The following is a 16,763-nucleotide window of genomic DNA, read 5'->3' as shown; positions in this document are numbered from 1 at the left end:
CGTAACCTGATCCACTAGCAGATAAGGTTTGCAGGTTGTGTGAAAATTGCATTAATATAGACCTTGCACTGGCAGATTTCTATGGCGCACTTTAGATATTCTCCTTCAGACTATTAGGAAGCCTCTGGGGAGTGGAGACAAAGCCATCGCCAGCTCTGAATGGTTTCTATTGATCTGTTTTGTGGAGCTTGGATGAAAGTATGAGCAGGATCAGGGCGGCACTCGCTTCACTCCCCTGAGTGTCGTCTCATTATGTGGTATCACTAAGTACATTTCCACTGTTGGAAAATTATTATAACTGATTTTCGCCAGCGATGTCTCTCGATTCGCTGTGCTATATCATTACATTACGCTGAAGAGCAAAAGGAACATAATAGGCAAATTGACAATGACAGTAATGTTTTATTTAGAACACAAGTAGTCTCACACAGGGTCATTATAAGCAACTTACTTGAAGAACAAAGTGAAGTAAATTGTTAGGGTATTCTGTGTTTTGCCATCCTTGTTAAAATGATCCAAATCTCTTGGGACATTAATTGCCAAACAACACAAAGAGATACAAAATGTACAGTTTTCTATTCTCATACTGTTCCAAGTATGAGTTCTATTTTTATTGAGTAAGAGCAGTGTCAAAAAGACGCATTTGTGGTTACTCCTTTGTATACGTAATTGTTATAGCTTTTGAGTACGAAAAGTCTAAATTGTGTGAGTATGACATTTTTCCTTGTGAGTATGAATCTAAATTGTGTGGGTATGATAGTTGTTTTGTGTGACTCTGAATCAAAAATGTTTAATTTTTTTGTGGGTTTGATTTTTTTTTCCCTATGACTATGACTCTAAGTAGTATTTTCAATACAATTCTCACTTCTCAATTCTCACAAATCTTCAACACACACGACTTTACTTCCATGCACATACCTCTCGTGTGGATTTGCTGCTTGTGGATATGAAACTTCTGCGGATTGCCTCCTGTGAGGATGAGGCACAATATGCAAATTGGGATGTAATAACCAGCAGTTCATAGGGAAACTAATTAAGCTAGAAGTCCACCTGTATTAAGAAAAGAGCAACAATGGCAAACAATGGAGCCGATCATGTTTCTTGTAAGTGCACATGAGCTGATTGTCTCACCAGTCTTGTCCAAGTTGTTGTTGTACCTCCAGCAGCAGTCTCCGGCTGAAGTTCACACCAGAGTGAGAACGTATGGCAGAAAGAGCACAGTGAGGACGACAGAGAGTTTTGGAAAAATGTTACAAAGAGTGCCATTGTAATAAATTGGGATATTAAGCGTAAACTCTCCCTCCCTGTTATCATGTTTGGTCAGGTACGGGCTCCACTGTAGGTTGATGTACGAGGCCGTTACTCCGAGGTCAACTCCACCCCGCTTTATTCCCCGACAACAGCCAAGGGATGGAAATGGGAAGAGATAACAATACAGTTACTGTATAAGGTTTACTAAATAAATATTTAAGTAATAAGTATTCACTTATTTCACTTTTTGGGGGGGTTCAGGCCCCATTTGCGAGAAATGAGGGAACACTGTATGTTTTAGTGATGGTTAAATGAAGGTTTTGTGGCCATTTGGGTTGGCTTTAAAAATGTGTTAATTATGTGTTAACGGGTCATGTGGGATTTGATTTTGTTGTGTTCCTTTTCATATTCTGAGTTTGTGTGGATTTTTATTTTGTTCCTAGTTGTTCATGGTTTTCTTGTGTCTTGTGTCAGTGTCCTGTTAGTTTTATTATGTCCACTTGTCAACCTGCTGCCCTTGTGTCAGCCAATCAGACTCTGCAACAATAGTTTCTTGTCCAGTTGTTCGTTGTTACATCAGTTTGGAGTGTGTTTAGTTTCTTGATTCCTAGCAGTTTTTGTCAGGTCAATGTTGTTGTTTCTATCGATGTCATACCGTTGTTGTCTCTGGGAGACACATTCCTTTTTTTTGCGAGTCTTACTGTATGTCTGAGTCATCTGTAGTAAGATTATTGCTGTTTTTGTTTGTTTCTTTGTATGCAGTATTTGACCTGGTTTGTTTTTCATGTTCATATTAAATAATTATTTTTGAACGTACCTTGCCTCCCTGCTTTTGTGCATTTCCGTGCAATTTAGTTAAGGTTTAATTTATATCAAAGTTTTTCAAATAATATATGGATTTGGAGTCAAATGTAATTAGCTTACATGCTACATCCGTGAATCCAATTTCCTAAGATAATTTATGAATAACTTCGACATTCATATTCCTCAATTCCTAAATACAGTACCTGCTGTAATGACCTGAGGCGTAATCCAAAAATGTTACAAAATTTTGTGACACCTTTGAATCATAACTTGCAAAATGACCTGTGACTCCACATTTGAAAAAAGCGTTGAAAGCGTTGTATTCCATGCCAGTGGCATCCCCTTTCTTCGTTTTTTTTTTGTTTTTTTTTCTTAGCTCAACAACTTTCTCTGGCAGCTTGATGTGACATCATCCCAAATTGCATACTGTGCAGTAATCCACACAAGAGGTTTGTGCACAGGTGTGTCGTGATGATTTGCAGTCATGGAAGTGAGAGACATACAGTATTGAAAAGGCTTTGCGCTCGCTCACAGGTTTTGGATACTGTATGTAATTAAAAGAAAAAAAATTCAAACTCTCACAATTTTGGTTGATAGACACAAGGAACATTTTCAAACACGCACATTTTTATTTCATAGTCACAAGAAAGAAATATAGCCACATCATTTAGATTCATATTCATAAGAACAGTTTTCATGCACAATTTAGACTCGCACTCACAAGCTTTAACTATTACAGACATGAAATGTTAATCACGCATTTGTCTTTTTCACAGTGATCTTATTCTTTTTTTGTAGCATGATGAATCTCACAGAAATTACAAACAAGAACGCAATAGGCAAGACACCCTATGTGTCTTCAGGCAAAACTCCAGCTGGCCCAGAACATCAGCAGGGTTCCAGCATACACAGCCAGTACAATTAGGTAAAGGCGGAAGAGGAAGAAGTCGAGCTTTGAGCAGAGTGCCAACCATTCAGCCTGAGCCCAAGACTCGGAGTCCTCCTGGGAAAAGGCCAGACGGATGGAAAGAAGTTCTCTGAGGAGCCACTCCAGACTGAAAGGACTTTCTTGGATGCTGGTGAGCGATTCCAGGTCCTCCTCTAGTGAGGCCTCAAACTCAAACTCTAGGAACAGGATCAACAAATGTGAGCAGCATCTCTTTAAGACAAGTATGCAAATAAACCTTGCAAAATTCAAGGAGCCGGGTCGTGTTGGTGGCCTATACTTGCCTAAAGCCAGCCAAAGTACCAACACCGACATATGTCCATCTCCAAGGCTAGTTTGCTCAAAAGGTAATCTAACTGGATTTTGGATTTCGCACTGGATCAAATTCACAATCTGTTGCTCACAAGGCTCCTAAAATTGAATTGGATCATATGATCCAGGGGGCGACTCGGTGAAGCAGTGGTTAGCACATCCACCTCACGGTTCAGGAGCCTGAGTTCAAATCCACCTCACTCTGGCCTTCCTGTGTGGAGTTTGCATGTTCTCCCCGAGCCAGCATGGGCTCTTATAAAGAACTCCCACACTCCAAAAACATGCATGGCAGGTCTATTGGACATACTAAATTGTCCTTCAGTGTGGTCACACTAAATTGTGCTTCGGTGTGTTTGGGTTCATATATAGTTGTTGGTCCTTGTGTGCCCTGCAATTGGCTGGCAACCAGTTCAAGGTGTCTCCCGCCAACAGCCTAAAGTCAGTTGAAAAAGGCATCAGCAAGCCAGCGACCCTTTTGAGGTATAAGTGGCTTTAGAAAATGGATAGATGGACATATCCAATTGGATATATGTCCATGCTTAACAATGCATTTAACGCATTTAAAACAAACAAAAAATCCCAACACGGGGTAGTATTTCAAAGTGGATGTCAATTTTGAAATATGTCAAATATTCACTTTTTATCACTTTTATACGGATGAAGTAAATTATGGAGACATAGGCTACCAACTTCTGCTCTTTTTCTTCCATCCACCATCTTAGTTATTTGTGCTGCTTGGGGGTCTCCCCCATGTGGTCATGTTTTTTCATTGCAGGGCCTCAGGTGTCACTGTCTGTGAGGCGGAGTCTTGGGCTCCACACCTGCAAGCTATTTGCAATCCACCTGCTTTTTAAATGCAGCTGAACGAAGGGAACTTTATGGGATTATAGTCAGCTGTGGCTACAATGCATTTCAAGTTGTTTCTTTTGTAAACGTTAACTTTTGTCAACATTCGCTCCTTTGTTCAGTCTCTGTTTGGGTCCAGTTATTTTTGTTCATTGCCTTTGACTACACTTAGAGGCCTAGTTTTCTCAAACATTAAATTTCCATCTTGAGCGCATATCCTCACAAGGGTCATGGGCATGCTGGAGCCTATCGCAGCTTGAGAGCAGTAAGCGGGTTACAGCATGAACAGGTTGCCAGCCAATCACAGGGCACACTAAGACAAATAACCTTTTGTACACACAAAAACACCAAAAAAGAAAATACCTGTAGTGCATGTTTTGTTTTGTTTTTTAAATGAAATGGCAATGAACCGGAATTCCCAGAGAAAACCCACACAGGCCCGGAGGAACATGCAAATTTCTCACAGGAAGGCCTGAGCTGAAAGCAAGCCCCATAACCTCTGCTGAGACGGACGTGCAAATCAGTCTGCCACCATACAGACAACAAAACAAAGCACCAAACTAAATCCGGAACTCTTTTCTCTAAATTTACCTTCAGAATGGTTGAGCTGGTCAAGAGTTCCAGTGGAGGTCATGGTGCTCTCGGCTTGGCCGTATTTTTTTAGCAAGCAGGCTGACACGGACATTTCCCGGATCTCCTTTTCACTGTGGTGGAGCAGCTTCATCACCAGGATTGACTTGATGAGGCTGAGCATGAGCAGCGCCATGCACACGACAAAGAACACACCTTTCAACATAGAGGAGTGATTTTTAACAAGGTCAGTGACAGGAATGCAGGTCTCGATCTTATAAAACACAAAGTAATCAATTTCCTGCCTATGAGCGGGGTTGTGACAGCAGTGGCGGGTAGCTCATCCATCAGGTTGACCCTGAATAGGGTGTAGCCCAGCAGCGTGCTGATTTTGAAGCCGATGCGAGTGCCGCTGCTCAGGGGCAGGAAGAAGCTCATCATGTCCACTATCATGAGGAAAATGCTGGGGATAAGGAGGCCCACCACGTACAGCAGGGGTCGCCTTCGGATCAACACCTGCATCACAAAATCCTATTATACTCAACTCTGGTACATCATGAAATGTTATTTGTTCATTCAATCCATCTATTATCTGGACAGGGTTTGTCATATTCACTATCGTAGTTGAATTGGAGCCTCTCCCAGTTGACTTCGGGCAAAAGACAGACTACATCATTGCAAGTAATTTTTTAATTGAACCTGTGACCTCTGAACTGTGAGACAGACGTACTGACCAGTCTTCCACCGTACTGACCAGTCTTCCACCAAGTCACCCCTAAATGAATAATAATAAATATAAATTGATCTGGAACAGGGCGGCACGGTGGAAGAGTGGTTAGCACGTCCACCTCACAGTTAGAAGTCCCGAGTTCAGTTCTAGCTACTGCTCAAAGACAGCAAGACAGCGACCCAAATGAAGGTAAGCGGCTACTGAAAATGAAAGAATGGATGATCTGGAACAATAAAACCCGCACCTTAAATGTTTTAACCTGAAGAAAAAGGTATAAACCAGTGTGCTGATTTTTTTCTAATACACCTTAATCTTCAATGTGATTTAGAAAAATGTTGACAGCAATTAAAATGTTCAAACCCGTGCACACCACAGCACCACCTAGTTGCCATAAATGTGCAATTACACTACACAGCGCAAAAGTAAAGCCCCCTTCCCATCGCATCGGGTCAGGGGACACCCCTCACTATATGAGAAGGACATTCATAGGCAAGTATATAGTATGCAGATGGGTTTGTATCCCCATCCCCCTTTGTGAAATAAAATCGATTATAAACTGCACTTTGTACATCCTTAGGTTGTCTCGTGTGGTATCAAAGTTGGTTTGAGGAAACAAAACCTTTGCGAGTGATGAGTACGCAGAAAATTGGGAAGGGTGCAAATACTTTTTCATAACACTGTAGATGGACAACCATTACCTCTCATAGATACAATTACTGAACTACAAGGGGGAATGGTTAATAAAAAAAGATTGATAATTAAATTGATAATGACTTTTGACAACTGATTAGTCGTCCAGTTAAAAATAGTTATCCAAATGCTCATAATTCTAGAGACTTGACAGTAAGTATTCTCTCATTTCTTTAGTGGCAGGGCTTTTGCAGGTACCAGCAAATGTTTGTTTTGAATGTTCTGACAGGGACTGTACATTTTTATTTTCAAACCAAGGGCAACTTAATTAGATTATGAAGCAATTCCTAAATTGTGTTTTAGTGACTCCTTTACAGGACATCTTATACTTTTATTTTGTTGAGTTTTATGGATGTGCATTGTCCTTAGTTGATGCAATTTTATAGCAGACAACTCAGAAATAAAACAAATGATTTTGCACAATTCACCTTCTGGAGGAGCTGATAAATATGCCATGAAATACTGTACCACCACAACTCTCATCTAAGGTTTGATTCATTCGGTACAGTATTTCACAAAAGATCATTTGAGGTTTGAGATCATCCATGGAAGCAGTGCATTGCCTTATGTAAAATGTTCTTCAAGTAAAGGTCGCACAGCAATACAATCATTTGTGTATCGAAAGACTTGCTTTCAAAAAGAATCTATCATTCTCAGTGATCCATGAAGTTCTCCTTCATCAAACAGCCCTCAGCTCCTGTGAGCTGCATGAATAGCAGCCATCCCGGCGAGAGCTCCACCTGCAAAAGGGCTTTGGGGCCATTTGTGTCACCGCTAACAAGACGTCCATTGATCAGTCAGCCACTGAGACAGTCTCATTATGGTCACTCGCCCTTTCCCTGTCTATCAGAGCCTCTCTTCTTCTTCCCACCCACAAACAGCCGCAGCCTCATCATTTGGCATTAGCTCACTAGACCAATCCATGAAGTCACAGGCAATCGTTTTTCACTTAACAGTTGCTCTACAATGTATTCTCTGCGGGGGCCAATAGTATGTTGTTGTAACTTGTTGGGATTGCACCCAGTCAAAGTCTGGACTTATCCTGCATGCCTGCTACTACCTAGTATTTGCATTGGCAAAATTTCAGTTACTCCCATTCTAAAGCTTAATCTCATTATATCAATCTCATCTAATCTAATCTAATCTAATCTAATATCAATCTCAGAGATATCGGAATTATGTTTCAAAGATGACTTACATGGAAGCAGACGTGGGCGTAGACAGCGCCGTCTTGCGGGAGACGCCAGTAATGTGACGGTATGGACAGCAGCTCCCACTCGCCGTCATTCATGAACTCCCTCTGATCGTTAGAGATGGCCTCGGCGCTCCGCCACAGAGCCAAGTCGATTTCCTTCACTGAAGAAGAAGAGGAGGAGGCAGCGAAGATGAAACTGAGCCATTATAAAATCTCTCTTAACTGTACAGGTGATTTTTAAAGGAACATTTGAAATGTATAACTGTTTGACTGGTTTAACAAACTGTGCTGTTTATAGTGGCATACAGCAGACGATAAATACGCCCGCTTAAATGTCACACAATGCATATAAATCACCAATAAAGGTTGATACAAAACAAGATACTTAATGAAAATTAACTAATTCCAAATATTACTATTAAAAATTATTTGTTATTTATATCTGTCCTGCATATCATTCCAAATCAGCAAAAAAAAATATATAAGGCCTACTTAGATTGTAGTCAAGGGCAATATTAAAGGGGTTATCTTTGCAATAACAGGACCTATGCATCCCCAGAATCCACCGTTCGGTCAAACAACACCGTTAACAGCTTGCATCCTCCTCAATTATAAGCGCTTGACCAACCAATTATAGTTGACAGTGCCATTTAAATATGTCACAGGCAGCTACATTTCATCCGTCTCACACACACTACAAGTAAAAACAACGTATTGCAAAGCTTGAATTTATGAAATAATGCCTTTATTAGGGAAATTATCATCTATCTTGTATTTCCTGGTTAAGCCAATCAAACTGAGCTTCTCTCTTTGGGATGTGCCTATTGGTCACTGGAATGAATGTAAACCCCATAATAATCCAATAATGCCACGGAGCAAGATTGTGTAGAGTATGCCTTTTGGATCATGAAACCATGACTCGTAAAGGAAGCACAAAGAAAGACATCCCCATTAATGGTGGCTTTGTTATAGCTGTGAATGACAAGTAGTGAATTGAACCAAGGCAGTTTGTTTGCTCAACTGGACACAATTCTTCTCTGCTTGGTGGAAAAGTTGAATGATTGTCCTCACGTGGACTATAAAATGATTCCAGTAACTCTGCAGAGGAACACTCAAGCTGATTGTCTGACATAATGTTGGACTGACGGATATCTGATGGCATGGCCATCCTGATGTTTACAACGACAGAGGAGAACGCACTTCTGCAATTCTCTATCAGTCATTTCTTTTTAGCATTCCCATCACTTGTTGGTCCGTTGGTTCTGACAGATTACCCAACTATCGATTTTGCTGCTTAGTTAATACAGTATAACTTAAACACAATATTAAACAAAAGGACATGTCTAGACTAGTGGAGGGCATAAATATTATTGAAAAGAAAACTTTTGATTGACATCCCTTTGCTCTTTATCCAGGCCGAATATTTTTGGGTGGTTTTGTAATCATATGCAGGACAAATTGATGTCGTATCAAATAATAATTTTAAAAACAATAATATTTTGAGTGAATTGATTTTTGTGAGTTTTGGTTCAAAAAAGTTATTATATTGTAATGTTATTTTCCTTCATGTTAGATTCATCTTTTATTTGTGATTATCATACAAAACCCTCTGCATTATTAAAATACATTATGGTCTATTGTAGTTTGCTTCAAAGCCTTTCTTGCTTTATCTAAACTCTACTGAGCACTGAGTTGTTAGAAGAGCTGTTCACAGAAATTTTGAAAACTCAGGTCAATTGGGGTGACTCAAGTTCAAATCCGCCTGTCCCCTGCCTCCCTGTGTGGAGTTTGCATGTTCTCTCTGAGCACTCTGGTTTCCTACCACACTCCCAAAACATGCATGACATATTAAATTGTCCATAGGTGTGATTGGGTGCATGAATGGTTGTTGGTCTCTGTGTCTGCAACTGGCTGGCAACCAGTTGAAGGTGTTCCCCGCCTATTGCTCCAAGTCAGCTGGGACAGGCACCAGCAAGCCTGCGACCCATGTGAGGATAAGCGGCTGTAGGGAAAGGATGGATGAAGGTCAATTGGACCCTGAAGAGGACACTGATTGGCTAATTGTCATATTTGGCATAACTTGATCGGCTCCTGTTGTTGATGGGAGGGCAGGTTCAGGAGGAGATGGAAGATGTGTAAATGTGAGCGTGTGTTGTGAGAGTTTTCAATTCGTTGAATTATAAATTTGACTTAAAAACAAATGCCACATTTTATAAAGGTAGAGTGATATGCATGCTTTGTAAGCATAAACTTCCACACCACAGAAGAAATGTAACTTTAACCTACCGCATAAATGCAACACACCCAACTTTGACTTCTGCCACAGCTAACGATATCAACAATAATGCTAATATAGCAAGCCATAGCAAAGCTTTTTGCCAAACTAAACTAGAGACTGTCACATGTTTAAGTGAGTCTGGAATAGACAATGTTTTATTTTAATGTTAATTCCTCCTGATGGTTGAAACTAGAACCCAGTTTGAACCCAGTACTTGGGACTAGTGTCGAATAAAACAGAAGATAAATGGTTATAATTGAATCGGTTAAAGGAAATAAATGCCTGACTCAATTTTTGTTGTTGTTGTTTGATCTGCCACAGGAGCACAAAGTGTCTTTAAAACAACTGAGGGTTTTTCTCATATTTTTTTTTGGTGAGATTAAGTGAGATCATAAAAAATATTTAATTTCAGACCATGATCAATTAATCTCCAATTTCTTAAATCTCTGGACAGTACTAGTTATTAGGGCTGCACAACTAATCGAAGTTTAACCGCGATCACGATACTGGCTGCCACGATTAATTAAGATGAAAATCAGCTATATTAATATTCAAAAAGCCGCCTACCAGTACATGTCAAATAAAGCACTTTTAGTCATGCTACCACTAGGGGGTGAATGAGTCTAATTTAAAAAAAAAAAAAAGCTTGGAAGAATTTCGATCGTTAGAATCTACTAGTGTTTGTATGCTGTTGACTCAGCTGCGTCAAGAGTCGTGGTTGGTTTCACGGTTAAAAGCTTTTAGAGGTCAATGTTTCCCCACATGTTTGCATGCCAAAAGCCTCTGCTTTTCTCAGGCCCTAGTATACCACACTAGCTGTCAATTGAGACCCATTTTGGAAAATCCAATTGGCAAAAATTAGAATAAATTGGATTGGAAATGACCACAAATGACATTTTGACTGCTAAGGTCATAAAACATTTTCAGGCTGTGGGTGTTCTTACAGGTCAGTTGTAGTATGTGCTTGGTTATAAGTAGGCTTCATTTTTTTCCATGGTTTGCACTCAACAAGTTTTTGCCATGATTATGATTTACTTTTACTACATTTATTTTAGTTTATTATTATTCATTTTAAGTATCAACCCTCGTTTATACAGTATATACTGCTTGTTTAAAGAAAGTGCAATTAAATAGACATGTTTGATGAAACGCGATGAATAATCGAGATTAATAATCGTAATCGCAATATTGACTAAAATAATCGTGATTATTATTTTGGCCATAATCGTGCAGCCCTACTAGTTATTAGTAATTTCTTTGTAATTCACACCTCTATGCCTTCAGCCTTCAGAGATGGAGAGCTTACCTGAGTGAAGCCAACTGCGGAAGGTGAGGCTACAGTTCTGCTTGTCGAAAGGAAAGGCATACATCTCCAAGTTGCAGGCCAGGACCACCTGCATTGGTCGGTAGTTCTTTACGCAACCGGATGAGTTGACATAGACGTACGGGATGGGTGTCGACCTACCCTCATCCACTCTAGAGGGGAAGTCAAAAAAGAAGTAAGGCAAGAATCTGACATGAGGCCAGTCAGTTTTGTAACTGTGCATTTCGTTTGGCAGGCCTTGGGATCAAATGTTTGTCATATTGGATACGTGGAAAGACAAAATTATATATTATATATATGATATATTATAATCATCATAATAACTCTACAACAATAACATTATAATTTGTAACACTTTCACTATCTTTTACAATATTTTCACTTTCACTGTCCTTGACAGCAGTTTTACAAAAGATCCTCATTTCAAGACTAATAATAGTGAGTCTGGTTTATTCATCAATAATTGTGATCGACGTAGACATACAATTCATTTACGACAATATCCGGTATCCAGATGGCATCAGATGACAGTGAAATCTCATTAATGCCATCAAATTCGTCTGGGTCCCAAACCAGAAACTCATCTGTCCAGATCTGAACAATGATAAGAATTTAGTCAAACACTGTCATTTACAAACAAAATTCTTGAGCATGCTGGAACAACTTACCTGTCTGTACCAAATACTTGTGGTAATACTCTGGGTTTTTGAGTCCTGAAACAACACCAGAACATTGTTTTTTAAAAAGTACATAGGAAACTTGAAAGACGTCAGAGTTCATAATCATTATCCGAAACCAACAAACAGAATATCAGTGATCACTTTAAAGCAGGGTTGTCAAACTCATTTTAGCTCAGGGGCCGCATGAAGGAAAATCTAGCCTCAAGTGGGCCAGACGGTAAAATCATGCCAGGGCTGCACAATTATGGCCAGAATAAATCAAGGTTGTTTTGGTCAATATTGAAGTCATGATTATTAATCATGATTATTCATCATGCTTGGAGAAACATGTCTATTAATTGCCCTTTTTTTAAACAAGCAGTATATAAAAAAAGGCCTCAAGACTTGATACTAACAAATAATAACAAATACAATAAATAAAGTAAATGCTTAACTTACTTGCTTAGTGCAAACCAATGAAAATTTTTTAACCTACTTAGAACCAAGCACATTGTTTATTTTAAGCAAACCTTAATCAATTACCAGTCAAAATGTCATTTTCCATCATTTCAAACCAAATTTATTGCCAATCGGATTTTTCAAAATGGGTCTCAATTGTATACATTAGGAATCAGGTGAGAAACTCAATGCCATTTCACACTGGTAAATATTAAGGTGAGAAAAGCAGATCCCTTTGTCATGCAAATGTGTGAAACATTGCTCCCTGGTTTTAGGATGACAAAGTGCTTGATTTGACATGTAATGTAGTTGGCTTTTCAAATGTTAATATCGCCAAGGATCAGCTTAATTAATCATGGCAGCCAATATCGTGATTAAAATTTGATTCATTCTGCAGCTTTTAATTGATTATATGTAGATATTTGCTCTGTGTACAGGCCTGGTCCCAATTCCTTGCGAATAGCAGGTTTGACTATAATGTTGAAAAGCACAAAAAAGTAAAAAAATAAAATAAAGGTGTAGTAAACAATCTTTTTTTAATCAAAATGTGGTTGCACTGATCTGCAAAGAATTGAATATAATAAAATGGTGCTGTAGTGTCTCATTTTGGACATAGAGTGGCACCCACGCAATAAGATACACGACAAAAGACTAAAAAAAAAAATACAAATAAAGTCACAACGAAGAAGTCTTGACGTTACGTCGAATACATTGGGTGGCCAAGATCGGTCTTCAAGATTCACAATCCAGCCTGTTTTCAGTGTATCTCTTCAACCAACACACCTGACTCAAATCAGCATCATCGTTATCAGGATTCTGCAAAACATACTGATGAGCTAATCATTTGAATCAGGTGTGTTAGTTTAAGGGACACAATGAAAACAGGCTGGATTGTGGCCCTTGAGGACCGAACTGGGCCATCCCTGGGCTATATGATAACTGCTGAGCTTTAATTAAAGTTTAAAAATAAACGACTGATTATTTATAATACAAGAGGGACTAAAGCCAAATGTCTGGTAATGGCCCAGATGCCAACCCTTGCACATTGTGAATCTCTTCAGACTGAAGGATTTTATTTGCATTGAGCTGTAGCACTATGAAGCTAATAGCTAATGCTAACATGAATGTTTCATTTTCTGTTACTGAGGCAATGAGGAAGCTTTTTGGCTCAAGCATGGCAATTGGTCACTTCCGCTTGTAAGTTGCAGTGCTGAACTTCGCATTGCTTGTAAACTTAAGAATTGTTGTGGATTGTAACAATCATTGTTGTCAGGCACAAGGAAGCCTGCGGAGGACAACTGAAAGTAAGTTATTTGCTATCGAGCATTCGTGTGAGTTGGGGAGCAGTTCAGAACCATGTGCTAGTTAGCAGGTTTTTTTTTCTTTTTTTTTGTTTGTTTTCAGTACAAGAAGCAATCAGACAGAAAAGACTGAGTGAATCCTTTAACACAGGGGTTCTCAAACTTTTTAGACTATGGGACGCCTTTTAGGAAGCAAATTACGCCCCCTTGCAAATGTTTGCGGAAACAAAACAAAACAAAAACAAAAAAAAAATTGTGTGACTTTTTGTGACCTTTGTATTTGACAAGTATTTGTTACTTGTCAGCTATACTGAAGTTTAGAAAATAAAAATTGCAAATTGCACGCCTTCTGATAAAAAAAGGGTCAATATCCCCCAATTTGCTGCTCCTTTTTTAGTCAAAAACAGCATTATAAAATAAAATGCTGTTTTAGCCTTGTTAGTAAGCAATTGTAGACACGAAACACATTATGACAAATTTCAAAATTATTACATTTTTAAAAGTAAATTAAACTGGTTGAATTGATTGCATAATTGAGCATACATGCTTTCACCATTTAATATAAAATAAAATGAAATTAACACGAATATCTATTGTTTTGTTTTGTTTTTTTTGTTTTTTTTTTATTAATAACTGCATTTAGGGCACAGACCCCCGGACCCGACTTTGAGATCCACTGCTTTAACACACGCAAGGGATTTACAGTATTATAGACAGCGGACTAATGAGTTTGGTCCTATTTATTTATTTATTTTAATGCTTCATCTTGTGGACCGGATTAAACCTTTTTGATCGCCAGATTTGGCCCTTGGGCCATAGGTTTAACAACAACTGCTTTAAAGTGTTTTGATGTTTTCAAAAAGACTTGCATTACCACATCAAGGACGGACTGTAATATGAAGTCTACAAAGACAGTGGTGGCACTGGTCCAGTTGTGAACAGGGCGAACTCCACAGTCGTATTTCCTTAGTAAGGTTCTTGTGAGCTGATTCAGCGCCGATCTTTTTGGCTTCTCCAGAACACCCTCAACCATATGGCCTACAAGACGTCCATTATAAACATTTATGCTACAAGCCAGTCATTACAATAATATCTTCAAGGCAGGTGGCCTTAAAATGCGTTTGGATTTCAAATATGTTTGAAAAAAGGAGAATAACAATGGATTGTTTGAAATATTGCAGTTAACAATTTTTACATGTATTTCAGTAGAAGAGCATCTTACCTGACAGCAGTAGCAACCAAATGAAAGACATCACTTTTCTTGTGTGCGTTTTTTTAATCCTACGTATCCTCAGATGCATCAAATAGGAGCCCGAGTGGAATAGTGAGCAGCCAGGACAGGGACAAGGTTAGTGTGGACATGTTTTTTTTTTTTTTTAACTTTCTCCACTATTGATTTTCACTTACCGGACCGAGTAAGTTGATACTGTTCCGTAGAATGCCGAAACACATGAGAGAAGAGGTTCCATCATAGAATATAACAAAGATAAATTTAGGAAAAAGTTTGTGGTACCAAATTTTTTGTTACATATATGAAATCCAAAACTTTGCTCAACTTTTAAAGAATTTAAATCAAACAGTCAAGTGTGGTGTATTTTATGATAGAAAAAATGTTTACAAATGCATGGTGCCCAAATGCATAGTGTCCAACCAAATGAATGTGATTTTGTGCAATGTAACCACCTGTGGTGGCCCCCGTAATGTTGCTGAAGAGGCATGTATTTATTTTGTGTTACAATGATTACAGAGATGCTTTATTTTGCAAGTGTAAAGTTTTATCCACACCCACTTCCCCCCACTCACATCAAGCATTTCCAGTGGGGAATGATACCATGTTCCTTTGTTCTTGTTTGCGTTTTTTTCTTGTGTGCACTTAATTCTTGTGTACTTTTTTCTTTGTGTGCTCTTTTTTACTTGTGTGCTCTTTTTTATTATGTGCTCTTTTGTCATGTGTGCTCCTTTTTTCTTTTGAGCCCTTTATTCTTTTGAGCTCCTTTTTCTCGTGTGCTTTTTTACTTGCATACTCTTTTTCACTTCTGTGCTGTTTTTTTACTTGTGTATTCTTTTTTACTTGTGTGCTCTTTTTTTACGTGCGTACTCTTTTTTACTTCTGTGCTCTTTTTTACTTGTGTATTCTTTTTTACTTGTGTGCTCTTTTTCACTTGTGTGTTCTTTTTTGTGTGCTTTTTTCTACCTTACTGCTTTTTCTTCTGTGCTCCTTTTTTCTTGTTTTCTATTTTTTCATGTGCGCCCCTTTTTTCTTGTGAGCTTACTTTTACTCGTGCGCTCTTTGTTTTGTTTATTCTCGTGTACCCATTTTTGTTTTTTGTGTGCTCCTTTTTCTTCTGTGATACTCTTTTTTTTCTTGTGTTCTCTTTTTGTGTGCTCATTTTCACTTGTTTGCTCTTTGTTTCGTCTCTGTCTTGTATACACACTTTTTTGCGTGTTCCTTTTTTATTATGTGCTCCTTTTTTCTTGTGTGCTCTTTGTTGTGTGCTTCTTTTCTTGTGTACTCCTTTTTAATCCATCCATCCCTATTCTAGAGCTGCTTAACTTCACGCGGGTCGCAGTCTTGCTGATGCCTATCCCAGCTGACAGGCAGGGGACACCCTGAACTGGTTGCCAGCCACTTGCAGGACATAGACAAAAAAACATTCACACAATCAATCACTCCTAAAGACTGCAATCACAGTGAAAACTATATCATAACATAATTAGCCCTGCTTGTGTGCTGCTTTATAATTCTGTATGACCTTGGCTTAGTAACAGAATGTACTCTGTTCAAACCAGCAGCATCTAATTTTGCTCTGATTTATGTCCAGGTGGAAAAACACCCAAGCGGTGAAGTGTCGGTTTTGTTTTGATAAGTTTTGTTTCGATAAGCTTCGGTACATCCCTGCTAAGAGTATAAAAGAACGTGCCTTGAATGTGCTCTTGGCACAAACTGCTTGATCGCAGCCTTTGCTTGCATCACATTTTTGCCCAGAATATTCTGCATTAAAACTTCAAAGCGTTTATCATACTTCATGCCTCTGGAATCCAGTTATTGACCGAACCTGGAATTTGACGAACACCCGGAAGGACCCCAAAAGGCTGCCTTCCAACACTCCCAAGGACAATTTTGTATGTCCAACTTCTTGTTTGTGTTCTCGATTTTTCTTCTGTGCTATTTCCCTCCTGTGCTATTTTTTTCTTGTGTACTGTTTTTTCTTGTTCTTTCTTGATTTTCTCTTGTGTGTGTGTTGTTGTTGTTTTTGTAATGTGTTTTGTTTGTTTGTTTTGTGATTTGCAATTCAGGGCCACCGTAACACCTGATGGGATAATGAGAAGGTACTTCAACTGATCCACAAGTGGGTTCCCACAACACTCCTCAATGTCAAGCATGTCGCGGCTGCGCG

General features: G+C 38.9%; 1 protein-coding gene across 1 annotated transcript; it reads right to left on the bottom strand.

Annotated features, from left to right (window-relative positions):
- Window positions 1–2,914: 2,914 nt before the first annotated feature.
- Window positions 2,915–14,599, bottom strand: htr3b (5-hydroxytryptamine (serotonin) receptor 3B). The gene is made up of 9 exons (XM_088441402.1): window positions 14,588–14,599; window positions 14,240–14,403; window positions 11,615–11,659; window positions 11,431–11,540; window positions 10,929–11,098; window positions 7,348–7,505; window positions 5,035–5,245; window positions 4,751–4,945; window positions 2,915–3,180 (listed from the first exon to the last, which is right to left on the bottom strand). Exons 2-9 carry the CDS (start codon window positions 14,396–14,398, stop codon window positions 2,915–2,917), a joined length of 1,314 nt encoding a protein of 437 aa, XP_088297528.1. The 5' UTR covers window positions 14,399–14,403; window positions 14,588–14,599.
- Window positions 14,600–16,763: the final 2,164 nt, after the last annotated feature.

This window comes from Hippichthys cyanospilos, chromosome 18 (assembly GCF_059441005.1).
Source record: "Hippichthys cyanospilos isolate Australia breed blue-spotted pipefish chromosome 18, RoL_Hcya_1.0, whole genome shotgun sequence".
NCBI lineage: Eukaryota > Metazoa > Chordata > Actinopteri > Syngnathiformes > Syngnathidae > Hippichthys > Hippichthys cyanospilos.
Note: the sequence above shows the minus strand (reverse complement) of the source record. Positions and strands in the feature narration are given on the sequence as shown.

Bases quoted from the DNA above. Each gene is read 5' to 3' on its own strand.
- htr3b (XM_088441402.1), bottom strand. From the start codon at position 14,398: ATGGTTGAGGGTGTTCTGGAGAAGCCAAAAAGATCGGCGCTGAATCAG. The intron at 11,660-14,239 runs GTAATGCAAGTC...GTGTTGTTTCAG, and splicing joins TACAGTCCGTCCTTGATGTG to GACTCAAAAACCCAGAGTAT. The intron at 4,946-5,034 runs GCAGGAAATTGA...CTATGTTGAAAG, and splicing joins TGTCACAACCCCGCTCATAG to GTGTGTTCTTTGTCGTGTGC.